Here is a 15,268-nt window from a genome sequence, read left to right on the forward strand (position 1 = left end):
AATGGAGGAAGCTAAGGTTAGAAAGGCAGTTCTGCCTCAGGCCACAGAAGGCCTCACTTTCCAGGACTAGCTTTTAGAAACCAAGAGTCCTGGGCTGTGACCTTGACTCGAGGGTCGTGTCGCATGACCTGGCCACTTGGAAGCCAGGGGAGTTTGAGCTACCTGGAGCCCTGCCTGGATCTGCACCAAGGGGAACATAGAACTTCGCACAGCTATAGGGAGATCAAAACAAACCAGGCCTGCAAGGAGGTGGGTGTGAAAAGATCTACAGTCCATCCCGTGCCTCTCAGTGACCTCGTCTTCTTCCGCCTACTTGTTTCCCTAGGTCACTAGGACCATCTCTCAGCCTCCTAGATTGCCCTGATCTGGCTTCAGAAAAGCTGCCGGAGAATGCCTAGGGTGGGATGGTGGAGATTTGTCCAGGGAGAAGTAAAAGTAGCACACCCTGGACCCCCAGGCATTTCTCAGAGCAGAGAGCCCATCTCCGGGCTCAGACGTGCTCAGAGATGGGTAGGGACGTGGAGAACCCAGGAGTGGTGCAGATGGGGTATTTGACTCTTGGCCACCAGTTACCCAGGCCCCGCTGGTCCTCTCTGGGCCACACTGTATCCCTGTAGTTGTGGAGTCACCACGTGCCTCACCAGTGCCCTTCCACATCCAGGTCATTGCTGTGGTCATGGACCTCTTCACTGATGGTGATATCTTCCAAGACATCGTGGATGCTGCGTCTAAGCGCCGGGTCCCGGTGTATATCATCCTGGATGAGGCAGGCGTAAAGTTTTTCCTGGAGATGTGTCAGGGCCTGGAGCTTGCTGACTACCGTATTCGGGTAAGTTGTACCACGGGGGTAAGGGTGAAGGGTGGGGAGGAAGGGCAGGAGGTGAGATAGAGACTGCCTCTCTCTCTTCCTCTACTTCTTCCCCAGTTCGGGGACACAGATGAACATCAAGACCTCAACCCCTTTCTTTCTGTCTAAAGCCTTGCCCTGTGAATTGATAACCCTAAATTATATGCCCAGCTTAAATTTTATCTTAAGACGGTTGAGGCTAAAGAGGCAGCTCTGGCCCAGTCCTGGGGAGCCCACGCTGCAGAGTCACCGTCAGGGTCAAAGCTAGGACTGTGATTCTCTTCTGGGGAGCTTTTGGAACAGGAAGGAACTACTCTGGGCTCATCCATATTCAAAGCAAGATTTGCTAACTTCCTCCTGCTCTTCAAATGGGGTTCCAGTTCTAAGGCTGTAGAAAGTAGAGTCTAGTATAGACAGGAGTCAATAGGCAGGGTTCCATGAACAAGAGGGTTCTTTCTCTGCCCACACAAAACCTCAGAGGCCCCCAGCCTGAATGACAGTGCCTTTCTCTTCTCAACAGAACATCCGTGTCCGCTCTGTGACAGGTGTTGGCTTCTACATGCCCATGGGGAAGGTCAAGGGGACCCTGTCATCAAAGTTCCTAATGGTAGATGGTGAAAAAGTAGCCACTGGATCTTACAGGTGAGTTGGGCCAAGACAGAGAATGGTCCAGGAGGTCTTTTTTTGTGTAACAAATATACAATGTGGAAGACTGGGCTGGAGTCTCCATAGTCATGGGTTTAAGACATATTGTCTGATCTAATGACAAGAGCCTCCTGGCCAGTCCCTTCCTTCAAAATTTCTGGATACCAGATTATTCCAAAAAGAGGGTCAACTCTTACTGGGCATCAAGAACGGTCTGCCTTTCATGGTCCACAGCAACGGGTTGCATTTTGAGGCTAGTTGTTGGGACAAGTAGGAAGCAGAATGGACCAGATCTGGGAAAGAAATGTGAAGGTGTGGTCTCTTTTGCCCAGGCCCGTGGTACCAGCAGGATGGGTAAACGTTGCAGTCTTCATTCTGCCAGGAAGCTCCATAGCCACCAACGGAGATCAGAAGTGACACTGTGAACAGGACAAAGAAGCCCACTTGGGCACAGCCCTGAAGGCCAAGCCTTTGCAGGTGCTTCCCACGTAAAGGGAATCGTACTGGGAAAAGTAAGGGTTGAAGCCAAGTAGCCAAATTCTGCCATCAGGAAGTATGTCAGGGTCCATTTGGTCAAAAAAAAAAAAAAAAAAAAAAAAAAAAAAAAAAAAAATCACAGCCTTTGTGCCCAGTGGTAGTTGTTTGAATTTTATTGAGGAAAACGATGAGGTTCTGGTTGCCGGATTTGGTCGCAAAGGTCATGCTGTCGGTGACCTTCCTGGTGTTCACTTTAAGGTCGTCAAAGTAGCCACTGTCTCTCTTTTGGCCTTTACACAAAGGCAAGTAGGAAAGACCAAGATCGTAAGTCCTGCTAGTGAAAACATGACAATAATAAATTTTCACAGGGGGTACCTGGGTGGCTCAGTTGGTTGAGCGTCTGACTATGGCTCAGGTCATGATCTCACCACTCATGAGTTCAAGCCCCACATCAGGCTCTGTGCTGACAGCTCAGAGCCTGGAGCCTTCTTCTGATTCTGTGTCTCCCTCTTTCTCTGCCCCTCCCCTGCTCATGTTCTCTCTCTCTCTCTCTCTCTCTCTCAAAAATACATAAACATTAAAAAAATGTTTTTTTACTTTTCACATGCCAAAAAAAAAAAGGTAAGGGTATGGTGTGGAGGCAATGTCTCCCAAATTCTGATTCAGAAATAAATTACCAGGAACACGAGAGACTATATCTCAGCAGTCTTTGCCCTCCAAGTGTACTAAAATCTGGGTGAGGAAAGAGACCTGGGCACAGGAAACAATCAACAAATGTCATAAGTCCTCTTACATGGTTAAAGTGTAGTGGTTTGCAGACATTAAGTGCTCTAAAAACCTAGAGAGGAGCCAATCATGGGATTATTGGAATGATATTAACAATAGCAGCAGCTCCATTATCACTTATTAAAATGTGTGTGCCAGGGACTGAACTAAATGTTGTCTACATGGTATCACACCTGAGCCTCACAGTACCTTTGTGACTGTATGTCCTATGAGCCCCACATTACAAGGCATACAAGGGTAGAAACCAGGTTGGTGGGAATGCAAACTGGTGTAGCCACCCTGGAAAACAGTATGGAGATTCCTCAAAAAAATTATAGAACTACCCTATGACCCAGCAATTGCACTATTAGGTATTTATCCAAGGGATACAGGTGTGTGGTTTCAAAGGGGCAGGTGCACCCCAATGTTTATAGCAGCCCTATCGACAATAGCCAAGTATGGAAAGAGCCCAAATGTCCATCGACAGATGAGTAGATAAAGAAGATGTGGTGTGTATGTATACAATGGAATATTACTCAGCAATCAAAAAGAATGAAATCTTGCCAGTTGCAACTATGTAGATGGAACTAGAGAGTATTATGCTAAGCAAAATTAGTGAGAAAAAGACAAATATACGACTTCACTCATATGTGGAATTTAAGATACAAAACAGATAAACATAAGGGAAGGGAAGCAAAAAGAATATAAAAACAGGGAGGGGGATAAAACATAAGAGACTCTTAAATATAGAGAAAAAACTGAGGGTTGCTGGAGGGTTGTATGTGGGGGGGAATGGGCTAAATGGGTAAGGGGCATTAAGGACACTTGTTGGGATGAGTACTGGGTGTTATACGTAGAGGGTGAATCACAGAAATCTCCTGAAATCATTATTGCACTATATGCTAACTAACTTGGATATAAACTTTAAAATATAAATAAATAGATAGATAGATAGGTAATTAAATAATTAAATGATTAAATAAATAATATGTATCTAGGAAAAAAAAAAAAGAAACCAGGTTGGAATCCAGGCCTGACTTCCCATGCCCTTGCCTGCTTTCTGCATTTGAGGCCAAGACCTGGAAAAGAGGGAGGAAGGATGTGGGTCGGTAGAGGGAGAGCACCCCAGCGAGAAGGCCAGGAGCTGTCTCCCACCGGCCAGCAAGGCATCTGGCCTCAGCGGTAGATCAGGTTGGGGCAGGGGCAATGGGGTGTTGAGAGGGACTGCCAAGGGCTGGGCCTACATGTCGTGTTTTTCTGTCCCCACATTCCCAGGTTCACCTGGAGCTCCTCCTACGTGGACAGGAATCTTCTCCTCCTCCTGACGGGGCAGAACGTGGAGCCCTTTGACTTGGAGTTCCGGGAGCTGTATGCCATATCTGAGGAGGTGAACTTGTACCAGGAGCTGAGCCTGGCGGGAGGTGCCGGGAGGCTCAGCCCCAACTACTCCTCCACCGTGGCTCGCAAGCTGATCAACCCCAAGTACGCCCTGGTGGTAGGCAGCCGCCATCCGCCGGGCGAGATGATGCGCTGGGCCGCCCGGCAGCAGCAGGATGCGGGGGGCGACCCCGAGGGGCAGGAGGAGGGCAGCAGAGGCGGCGAGGCGGCCCGGCGCCTGGAGAACTTCCTGAGTGACCTGGTCACGCTGGAGCAGGTGCTGCCCCCCGTGGAGCCCGTTCCCTCTGGAGAGCTGATTCGGAAGGACGGCAGGGCGATCTCCCACCTGCACATGGACCTGAAGCCCAAACCCCGCGAGGCGCTTGTCCGAAACGGCAAGGGAGAAGCCGCCAACGGGGAGGCCACTCCGGCCAAGGAGGGCAAGCGCTTTAGCAACAGGTTCTTCAGTCGCCGGGCCAAGAGGCCCACGGCACCCAATGGCACAGCCAGCTCCCTCTCCACCGAGACCTTTGCGGAGGTGGAGTTTGTGCCGGGGAAGAAGTCCAACGAGGGCTCCAGCGCTGACATCTCAGGTGAGCCCTCTACCTCTGCCCTGTGCCCGGTGCTCCCCGGGTCTCCGGGCCTCGTCCGGGAGCGGTGCCTCCCATCTGCGGAAAGGCAGCTTGCTGTATGCAGAGAGCGGGAGCTCTGAGGCCAAGACGGTCCTCAGTTCCCACCCGACCCTGGCCTTTCTCTGCCTTGTGATGGCGAGCCTATCACCACGGGCCCGGGGTCACGTCCTCTTGTCTAAAAGCCGGGAGGGCACCTGCCTCGCTCAGCTGTTCTGAGGACAAAGTGCTCAGAGCAGTGCCGCACGTGGAGTAGTCTGAGAGCCGGCGTCTCTAGTACTGGAGGCTCGGCAACTTTCTCCTCTGTCAGGGAAGAAGCAGGCACAACGCAGCTGAGTGGCCTGACCCACGCCTGACCTCTGCCTCTGAGTCTAGGACTCGTTCTCGAAAATGTGTTCCTTGCCGGATCACCTGTCCTCACGATCCAACCTGGGCAGACACACCCCGCCCTCCCTGTGCCCCACCAATGCTCTGACCCACTTTCCTCCTTTCTGTTTTAAACAGTTTGACTTGGTTCTTCCCTGTGCTTATTTGATTAGTGGTGTTTGCCATGCTGCTTACATTTGGGAGAGATCGTTCCTGCTGGCAGTGTCTCTCTGGGATCCCCTAGAGGTCTGGGCCTTTATCTTTCTCCAGAGCAGTCTCTGGTATGGCCTTTCCAGAGGCTGGTGGTGACAGCCGGGACCGCTGCTGGTACCTTTTCTCATGGCAGCGTCTTTGAGTCGAAGGGGGCTCCATGTTGGGATTTCTCCTGTGGCCGGGATTTCTCACTGCAGCAGTGAGCCTGGCCTCCCACCTGGCCAGGTAGCTGATGGTGGGACCTTGCCCTGGGCGGCCCGAGTGCTTCCAGGACTCCTGTGCCCCCCACACCCCCAGCTTTGACCTGTTTGTGGCTTCAGTGTAAAAGTCACAGCTATCTTCCCCTCTGCTGATTCCCCCGCCCTGCTACAGAAACTGACACTCAGTCTGTGGTTCTTAAAGTTAAGACAGGCCCGGGAGTCTCTACAAATTTGGGGCACAGCAGGAACGCCAGTGCCATACTTCCACTTGGCTGGGAAGCATTTATGGGGCACCTGCATGTGCCAGGCCCTTCGCTAGATGCTTTCTCTCTCACTTGGCCCTCACAACAACCACAGAGGGGGCTGGCGGAAGCTCGGACAGGTGAATTAGGTGGTCCCAGGGCACAGTAAGTGGTAGTGGTGCCAGGACTCAAACCCAGGCCAGGGCCCGTGTCCTGTCAGGGAGGGGTGGCTGCCCTCCCACACCCATCCCATTCCCTCCTGGGCTCCCCGGCACCCCCAACACCAGATGCTTTGCTGCTTTGCACCTCTTGTTTAGAGGGAGGGTTGCCATGGTGAACACCTGGCAGGGAAGGGAGAAGGAGGGGCAAGCCCAGCCACAAAAGGGCCATTTCCCAAGTCCTAACTGGAGGTGAAGCTGGAAGTGAAGCTGAAGCTTCCTGTCCCTTCAGCCCCTCACCCTGAGGTGCTGTTTCCATAGAAACGCAAGGCCCGTTGCCTTGTCCCTCCCTGCTGCCTTTCCTAAGTCTCAGCAGCCAGTTCCCCTGCTTGGAGACTTGGACGGTCACTGCTGCTGCCCTCTGAGTGTTTGCACGTGGTGCCCGGGAGCCAGCCGAGCACGTGCAAGTGCACCCTGGGGAAGCTTCTCTCCTGAGTGCCCGACACACGGCACATGGTCAGGAAGGCCCCAGGGATGCCCGGAGGATCACACTGGTCCTTCTCTATCCTTCAGAAGAAATACGGACTGGCCTCACGCAGCCCGGCCTCTGCCCACCTGGCTGAGTATCCAGTTCCCAAGGGCCTGAAATTCAGGTTGCTAATGAGACCTTTCCTCTCCCTGCTGCTTGCTTCCCTCAAAGGCAGAGGCGAGAAGCCGGACTCCTCTCCCCAAAGGCCCTTTTATTGTCCTCCAGCCTCCCAAATGTTTGGCTGCATCTGGACTGTCCTAGTGTCTCGTCTCAGGCAGAAGCTAAGTCACTAGGACTCTGTGTGCCGGAGGGTGGTGTTCCTGACGTCACGGGGCCCCCAAGGCTGGGACTAGTAATTTCAGTACTCTTGGAACGTCACCTGGGAAGGAATCACTTTAGCTTAGGGCCCTCATCTAAGGAAAGGATCCTTTTCCTACAGTGAACATGCAGAACATCATCAGAATAGATATCAATGTGGGATCTCAGCTCCCAGTACTTTGCTCCCCAAACCCTGGACATATCCTTTCCCCTCCCTGGGGCGGTTTCCTGTTCGAGAAGAGGAGGAGTTAAGCCAGGGAGGGTTTCTGAGGTCCCTTTGAGCTCCTCATTCTGACTGTCTGCTCTCTCCCTGCCACCCTCTTGTCAAGGGAGAGCCTGAGCTGATGGACAGGGTGGGTGGAAGAGAAAAATAGAAAGCTAAGTGCTGGCAGCCTGTAAAATTGCTTGGTAAGAAGTATATAGTTGTCAAACAGCATGCAAATGTTTGCAAGCCCAAGTGTGGCCCTTGGGAGAACCTTTGGAAATTCCTTCCTTTAGGTCTGGGGATCCAGGTGGGGGGGTACATGGGGTTGCAGCCCCCACCCCCTTGCCTCGTGGTGAAAAGGCTCGTTGCGCCCTCTACTGGTGGAAGCTAAACTCCTTTTCCTTCTGGTTTTTCTCTCAGCTGAGACCTTGTTTCTGTGCTGGATGCACTTAGCACCTTTTCCCAAGCCTGCCACCAGTGTCCATCCAGGAGCTTGGGACAGGCCCTCTGGGCAGAGATCCCAATCTCAGGGAGCAGCATTCACTGGAGAGCCTTATTAAAACCCAGTGAGGAGGGGTACCTGGGTGGCTCAGTCGGTTGAGAATCCAACTTCGGCTCAGGTGATGATTTCATGGTTCACAAGTTCGAGCCCCACTTCAGGCTCTGTGCTGACAGCTCAGCACACCTGGAGCCTTCTTCAGATTCTGTGTCTCCCTCTCTCTGTGTCCCTCCCCCACTAATACTCTGTCTGTCTCTCAAAAACAACAACAACGACAACATAGGAGTCTCTACCACTGGCCTGGGCTCAGGAATCTGCATTTTAAACAAGTGTCCTGGGTCCATGTGGGGAGTCCCCAGAGCAGCAGATTATGATGACACTTGGACAAAGCCCTGCTCTCACGAGGCTACCAGCCTAGGAGAAGAAGTTCCAGGTGATGTCCTGGGGCCACTCCCAGCCCCTCCAGGAAGATCATTGGGAAATGGCCAACACTCTTGACCATGGTTAAGGGAAGAAAGGCACAGACGTTCCCTGAGCAGATGCTGGGTGGATACATGCTAAGTGCCTTCACACAGAATTCACAACCATCCTGCCTGATGACATCGTTTCACAGACAGGAGGTGCAGAGAGGCAAGCCTCTATGTCCATGGTCATGCAGTGAGAAAGGGCATTATGATCTCTTGCCTCCCAGGGCCTTGCACAAAGCATCCTGGTTATCTCTGGAAAGTTAGGGTTAGTGCCATTTCCCTACATCTTTAAAGATGTTTTGGAAGGGGCCAGAGGCTTCTTACACAATGGATTGTCCCCCTGGTATCCCACCAGTGGAGAGGAAGAAGAGAGTGGCCATTTACAGCCCAGAGTGCCTCTAGGTCACCAACTTCCAAAGTCCTCTTGCCCATGCTTTTCCCATAGTTCTCTGAGGTGACTGCAGCAACAGTTGCATTTCTAGAACTCTCCTCGATTCCCGTGATTCATGCATGGGGGAGCCACCATAGCTGGCAATGTGGTCTGTTTCCTAGTGCTGTGGCTGCTGGGCTCCTGGATTTGGGACTTCAGGCTCTTCTGTGTCACCCCCAGGAGCTGGAGGTCTCAGATATCTCTCTGGGAAATCTGGGCCCCTGTCCAAGATAGAAGGGTGGGAAAGTGCTTCTGGGGTTCCGAGCTCCATAAGGGGCCTGTGGGCCTCCAGTTCCAGGATAAGTCTACTCAAGAGCTGTCTTATGAAGAGAGAGTTTCAGAATTCAGTGTCACTCTTGCGGCGCATGGGTCATGCCCCAGCTGTTGCTGAAGGTCTGATTTGATAAACCCAAGCTTGGTTACCAGCCAGGGCCCCAACCACACAGCAAGGTGAGGGGAGCCAGGTGAGCATCCTTCGAGGAACTGATCCTGCTCAGTTCTGGAAAAGGGGCAAGCATCCTTATTCTCACCGGCATATGCCATAATCCCTATGCCCCTCCGGGTTCTCTTGGGCCTAGCCAGGGCTTTCATCACCATCTAGGTGAGTGAGGGCATGTACCTCACTCGGTCAGTATCTATTGATGCCGCTATTATTGTTAGTATTGGTCTGAACCTTTAAGTAGCTTGCCGCTGCCTGGTCATACGTTTTACTCAACAAGTACATATCTACGCAATGTCTGCTGCGTGCCAAGCACTGCTCTAAGTTCCTGGTACAACAGTGAACAAAACAAGCAAAGTCCCTGCCCTTACGGAGTGAATACCGTACTAGAAAGAGAGGGGCAGAGGAGGGCAATGACCCTTTCATAAAGGGTCATTGGGAAGGCCTCTCGGACAAAGGGACAAAGGGGTATTTGAACAGAGACTTGAATGAAGGGAGGGAGACAGCTGTGTGGACAACCAGAAGACGAATCTTCCAGAAAAGGGGAATATGAAGTCCTGAAACCCATAGGGAGGTAGAGCCCACGGGTCCTTGGCTGGTGCCCCAGGTGCCTCCTCCTCCCCCACACCTACTTTCAGTCTTACTACAGTGTTTTATCTCCCTTTGAAGTTTGACCTTCCCTTTGGGCTGCCCATGGCCGTTCATGTTTTCTTCCCCGTGAAGCTGAGCAGGTCTTATTCTCCCCAGTCTCGCCGAACACCTGCACGTGGTGGGCTCTTAGTCAATGGGCACTGAAGGAATGACACTGAAGGAATGACGGAACACAGAGAATTCGCCCTCAAACCAATTTCTCTGTCCGAGGCATGCGAATGAATCCTGTGTCCAAAGAACCTCTGCAGGCATCTGTCAGCTTTCTGGAACGAGTGGGAAGCACACCCAGGCAAACTTGGGCTGTCGCCCCTGCCGCTCCCGGCTTCTCTGAGCAGGAGGGCAGGAGCGGGGGCAGAGCTCAGTCTTAGGAAGCAGGCTCCTCTAAGCCACACTCCTGCCCCTGCTTCCTGATGCAGGGATCGATCCACTTACCTGCCTCTAAAATGCTGCTGCCTCAGGGGAGGAACTCAGCATCTGCTCAGTAGGCCAAGCACATAAAACAAGCCACTGCAGAGAGGAAGCCGGGATGGCTGTGTCCATTGCCGCAGCAAGGGGACTGCGGGACAGCAGCAGTAATCACTTGGGCAGAGCTGCATCCGATGCGGCCCGGCTCGGAAGATGACCCATGCTCCTTGACCCTTGGAGCCCTCAGGGAGGGGGCGGCACAGTTGTCCTGCTCCCCTCCCTCCTCCTCTAAGCCTTAAACGCCTCAGGCTTGGTCTCCGAGGAGGCCAGGCAGGACCTGTAGCAAGTCCTGAGGAGTGAGTCCAGTCCACACAGACCAGGTGGTGGTTAGCCTGGGAGCGGGGGGGGGGGGGGGGGGGGGGGGGGGGATGCGGCAGTCGAACCTGTTCAGTGTCTCCCTTGCTAATGGCCCAGAGAGGAGGCAGCCGCCACCTTAATTAAATTCACAGCTGGAGTGATCTAGGAAGGTGGTGTGAACGCAGGGGAGGTGACCCTTGCAGTGTAGAGAGGGACCGGCAGGAAATAACTCAACAGCTCCCACCTGGGAGGAAGACAGCCAGCGCCCCTGAGGACAGAGGCCACCTTGGAGGCCAGGGCTGCCTCCCAGCTCCCTGCTTCCCCCGCAGCTCCCACAGCAGAAATCCAGCCAAAGGAGCCCCAGGCCTCTGGTTGGGATTGTAAAGAAAGCAAAAATGGCTGGAAGGGGGCTGGGAGAAACGGGCTTCTCTGGCCAGGAGAAAAACAGCGTTCTCTCCCCCTTTCCCCTCGGTGAAGTGCGCTCCCTTATCCTCTGTTCTCAAAACCACCCCTCTGAGCGTGTGGTCTGTGCCACGGTACCTGGCTCTCAGTCAGCCTGCTGACCCTGGTGGCCCCTTCCCGGGACGCCTGCTCAGTGGCAGGAGCTGACGCTGGATGTGGAGGGCTGTGGCGGCTGCCGGCCCTGACTGACTCCGGGAGCTGGTGGCCCCCCCGTCCCTCGCTGTAAGACAGGGCTAATGCTACCTTCTCCAAGTGCAGCCGCCCAGGCGGATTACCCGAGAGAACGACTGGTTGCGCTTTGTAAACTGTGAGGCTGCATACAGTATTAGCTTCTGGCAAACTGCCTCTTGGAGAGACTTTTAAGTCATTGACTGTAGCTGTGGATTAGGGTTCTGGATCCTTCCCCCGCCCCCACCGCTGAGGTCAGGAGATGGCAGATCCCTTTGATATCCCAATCAGTGACAATCTAGCTGAGACGACCAGACCGGGAGAACCTTTCCTTTTGCTTTCCTGGGGGGGGGGGGGGCCCTACTGACTCCAGATCAGCAGCTTGGCAGGGAGACAGTGACCCCAGCCCCTAAATTGGAGGCTTGAGCTGTGCACAGGAGAGGAGTGGGAGGCGAGTCTGCTGAGCGCTTCACTTAACGTCCTCCTTCGCCTGTGTCCCTTGTCTCTGCAGGCAAAACGAATCCCAGCCCTTCCAAGGCCAGCAATTGCGTGATCTCCTGAGCCACACAGGCCAGCGGTGGGCAGGACCTGTGGATGCCCCAGCCCTGTCCTATGGAGAATACAGGTCAAACCCTGCGCCAGTTTGCACTTCGGACCCTTACTTGCTTCCTGCCCAACAGCCTCCATCCTGGCCTCAGGGACCCTCAATCCCAGATGTGAGAGTCGGCAGCACATCAAGACAATCACACGCCACCGCCGTGAGACTGTCGCCGCCGGGCAGGGGTCACTCCTTCTTGTTTACATGAAGTGGAAGCTTGACTAATATCTGCTCTCCTTTATGCCAGACCCCCTCCCTCCACTGGGCCAACCTTGCCCTGCAGGTCCCCAGATGGGGTGAGCCCAATGCGATAGGGTCTCCAGGGCAGCCCCAGCCCCCTAACTTCTCCTTCCCCGGGCTTCCTGGTGCTTCTGGTCCCCCAAGAGGCTTGGTGGGATATGAGGGAAGAGGATGGGGCTCTGAGCCAGGGAGCCAGTCTTCCCCAAGTCTCTGAACTCAGGGTGGAAGGGGCAGCTAGGGCAGCCGGGGCACCGGCCGCTGTCACCTTCCCAGCCTGGTTCCTGCAAGGCTCCCGTACTAGACCCAGAGTGAAATGAGGGGAAGGCCTCTCCTCAGCCAGTGCCAGGATCTGACTCTGCCATTCAGAGGGCTCTTGTACTGAAGTCTCCTTCCCCTCCCTCCCCACTGTCTTAGCAGTCTCCGCGCCAGTGGTCCAGACCTCCTCGGCTATTGCCTGCTGCAAGCACATACGGGGGTTCTTCTAGTGCCTTTAGCTGGGGCTGCTGCTTCCCTTTAATGTGCCTTGATTTGCAGCCCAGGGCAGGGAGAGAGAGCTTGGTTGGGAGTGGGAGGCTCAAGCGGTATGGGAGGTTGAGCCCTGCAGACAAGAGCATTTATCCTTTCCCCCACCCCTGAGATAGCCCTCAGCCCCCTTCACCAGCCAGTGTGCCTGCCCTAGATACAGTCCAGCCAAAGACCGGCCTTCGTCTGCTGCCAAAGGACAGGCTGCATTTAGGAGCCTTAGCCTCCCCTCATTGCCACAACATTGGCCAGGGACAGCAGCCTAAAGTCGCACATTGCCCCCTCCCCACTTGTGTGACTGATGGGGTCTGAGGAGAGATTTCTGGAATGGACAACAGAGAAATCGCCAAACTTCAGGCTCTGAGAGCCGACTGCTGGGGGGCCCTAGCCACAGGGGGGACGGAGGGGCCCGCATCACCCAGTGGAAGCGCCCCCAGATGGCCTCTTTCAGCCTCTTCTGAACCAAACTCTTGTCTTTGTGTCTTTCCTTCTGCAAAAACCCTGGAGCACCAGCAGCACCTGGGGGAGGAGCCCAGATGCTGGCTTGAGGGAGGGCACTGGGGGCACTGAAGCAAAGCAGGAGGTGGGATGGCCCAGTGCAGTTGTTGGAGAACCTGGCCTCTTGTGGTAGGAGGGGAGGGAACAAGGAAAGGAAAGGTGAGCCTGGTTCCCAGGGGCTCCTCTCTATCTTGAGGCTAGTTTCTAGGGTGTTGGGTGGGGGGGCAGGGGATCCCCAACCCACCTCCCTGAGCTTCTATGAGGATTAAACACTTCCTGGGAAGTGCTGGCAATGTGGCACGTGCTTGTTCTGGAGGGGAAGGAAGGGAGAGAGGAAACCGGGGGAGTGGAGGGTGGTGGTAGGGGGACAAGATCGCCCTTGGTGGGGAGAGTAGAGGCCTCTGGGGACAAGGCAGGAGGCCCCGGGGAAGGGACCAGATCCTAAGGGCTCTTCCCAAGGGCTTCCTGTCTATGCCCAGCCCCCCACAAGAGAAGCTGGCCTACGGCACCCCTTCCCCTCTTGTGACCCAAAGTGGGCCCTGTTCTTTCCCAGGCCTGACATGTGGGAGGATCCACACTGGAAGCTCCCAGTCACTGCAGCCTCGAGCCCGGCCTGCCCTTTCTGCCTCAGTTTCCCCACGTGCCAAGACGGGATCTTCTCACTTTCTTCATAGGCACGGAGGTGGGAGAGCATGAGGAAGCACCACCGTATAGTGGGCGGAGGGCTGGCGGCTGAGGCGGGACACCTGCCTCTACCACGGCCTGTCTCCTCCTCCCCTTCGGAGGTTTGGACAAGATGGCCTCTGAGCCCCTCCGGCTGTGAGGGCCTTGGAACGAGACAGCAGTCCAAAGATTGCTGGGGATCTTGAAGCACTAAAATGAGGCTACTGGTGTTCGCTCCTCTGCCCAGGCCCCGGCCCACTCTCCGTTCTGCCTCTGGGCTTCTGGCTTTTAGTACATCTGCCGTCTGCTCTAGCAGTTGCACACACTTGGCGACGTATTCTCGCTCTCTCCTCACATCTCGAGGATACATCTGGCATTCTCAGATGGATGATAAGTTCAAGGGTGGATCATGCCCTTGGTACCCACGCTGCAGCATTCACAGTCCCGGTCACGTGGGAAGGCCTCCGGGAGGGGCAGGGATGAAGCAGGACTCTCAGTATGGGGCCCTCCCACACCCCCCCCCCAGCACCAAGTTGCCCACTCTGCATCCAGTTTCCGTAGGCTGAATGCCAACAACTGACACAGCTCCTTGGGCACGCTGACCTCTGATGAGCAGAGGCAGCTGAGGACCGAGACCCTGGGGTGGCTGCCACCTGGATCCTGCCACGTGGGAGCGGGGAGTACAGGACCCCTGCGCAGGGCTGAAGGCTCCCCCTTGAGAGTCGGCAAAACTTCCCAGTCTCCTGTGCCATGTGTCCCCTGGGGATGGTTAGTCCTATCTCTGGTCATTCAAGGGTGCTTTCAACACAGCCTCTCCTAACAACACTACCTCTGCCTGTGTAGAACTTAATAGAAGAGGCAAAAAAGGTGCCCTTGAAAGTGGAGAAAACAGTCCAGAGAGGGGAAGTGGGCCTTTTTTTTTTTCTATGATGATTTTCTTTTTAGTTTACTGAGCCCCTACTATATGCCAGTGACTGTGCCAGATGCTTCAGTCACCTGCAGGCTTCAAACTAAGAAGAGCTCAGGAAAGAGCCCTGTTGCAAAAACGTTTTCCTGGGCATTTGGGGCTTGAGCTTCCCAAAGTCGTGTGATGAGCAGCCCGGGCCTTATTCCCATTTTTCAGATGAGGAGGTACATGGGATTGCCATGTCACCTAAAATGCAGATCTAAGCCTGCTCCTCTAGCTCGGGGCTTCTCACCTTCAACACTGGTGACACTTTAGAGCCACAAAATTCTCCATTGGGAGAATGACACATTGCAGGACGTTTACAGCACCCCTGGCTTCTATGTACTAAATGCCAGTAGCACCTCTCCTCATGAGGCAACCAAGAATGTGTCCGGACGTTGCCAACTGTCCCCGGGAGGTGAAGTCACCCAGTTGAGAAAGACTGCTCTGTGTAGCCTCAATGCCCAACCGGCTGCTTCTCTGACGTGCTTTCGTGTGCATGCCCCTATAAAGCAGTTGTCTTTGTTTGCCGGAACGCCCTGGCCCAGAGAGGTGGGTTCATTTGCCAAAGATTTTGCTTTCTGCGACCGACACATGTATCTTCTATCTTTGTTCCCGTTACCTTGCTTAGCTCCTCACTGCCCTGTGCTCCCTGGAACAGGTGTGTTTATGTGCGCACATCTGCCTCACTCCACAGAGCACCCCGTTAACGTTTCCTCCCAATCTGTTCCCCTCCCTTTAGCGTCAGTCAAGTCCTATGTGGAAAAGCACCATTGGACATTCCCGTGTGCTTGCCCAACAGTGTCCTCACCCCCAAAAGGCAGCCAGGGCCGACAGCAGAGAAACTTCCACGCTCTCCAAGTCAGGCCAGGTGGGAACTGCTTACCTGGAGCGTCACAAGTAAACAACAGCAGAGCCCCCTTAGCAGCAAACAAGCCCTGCCATGCACGGT

General features: G+C 54.4%; 1 protein-coding gene and 1 pseudogene across 1 annotated transcript in view; both read left to right on the forward strand.

Moving 5' to 3' along the window:
* FAM83F (family with sequence similarity 83 member F) overlaps positions 1 to 12,990 on the forward strand; it is a 34,834-nt gene extending 21,844 nt beyond the window's left edge. Inside the window, exons 2-5 of the mRNA XM_030320700.1 lie at positions 662 to 829; positions 1,368 to 1,489; positions 4,010 to 4,704; positions 11,361 to 12,990. Of these exons, the coding sequence (XP_030176560.1) occupies positions 662 to 829; positions 1,368 to 1,489; positions 4,010 to 4,704; positions 11,361 to 11,410 (1,035 nt within the window). The 3' untranslated portion in view covers positions 11,411 to 12,990. The remainder of the gene's footprint in view (positions 1 to 661; positions 830 to 1,367; positions 1,490 to 4,009; positions 4,705 to 11,360) is intronic.
* On the forward strand, positions 1,843 to 2,297 carry LOC115517759 (annotated as a pseudogene).
* Positions 12,991 to 15,268: the final 2,278 nt, after the last annotated feature.

Source organism: Lynx canadensis, chromosome B4 (assembly GCF_007474595.2).
Source record: "Lynx canadensis isolate LIC74 chromosome B4, mLynCan4.pri.v2, whole genome shotgun sequence".
NCBI classification, from domain to species: Eukaryota; Metazoa; Chordata; class Mammalia; order Carnivora; family Felidae; genus Lynx; species Lynx canadensis.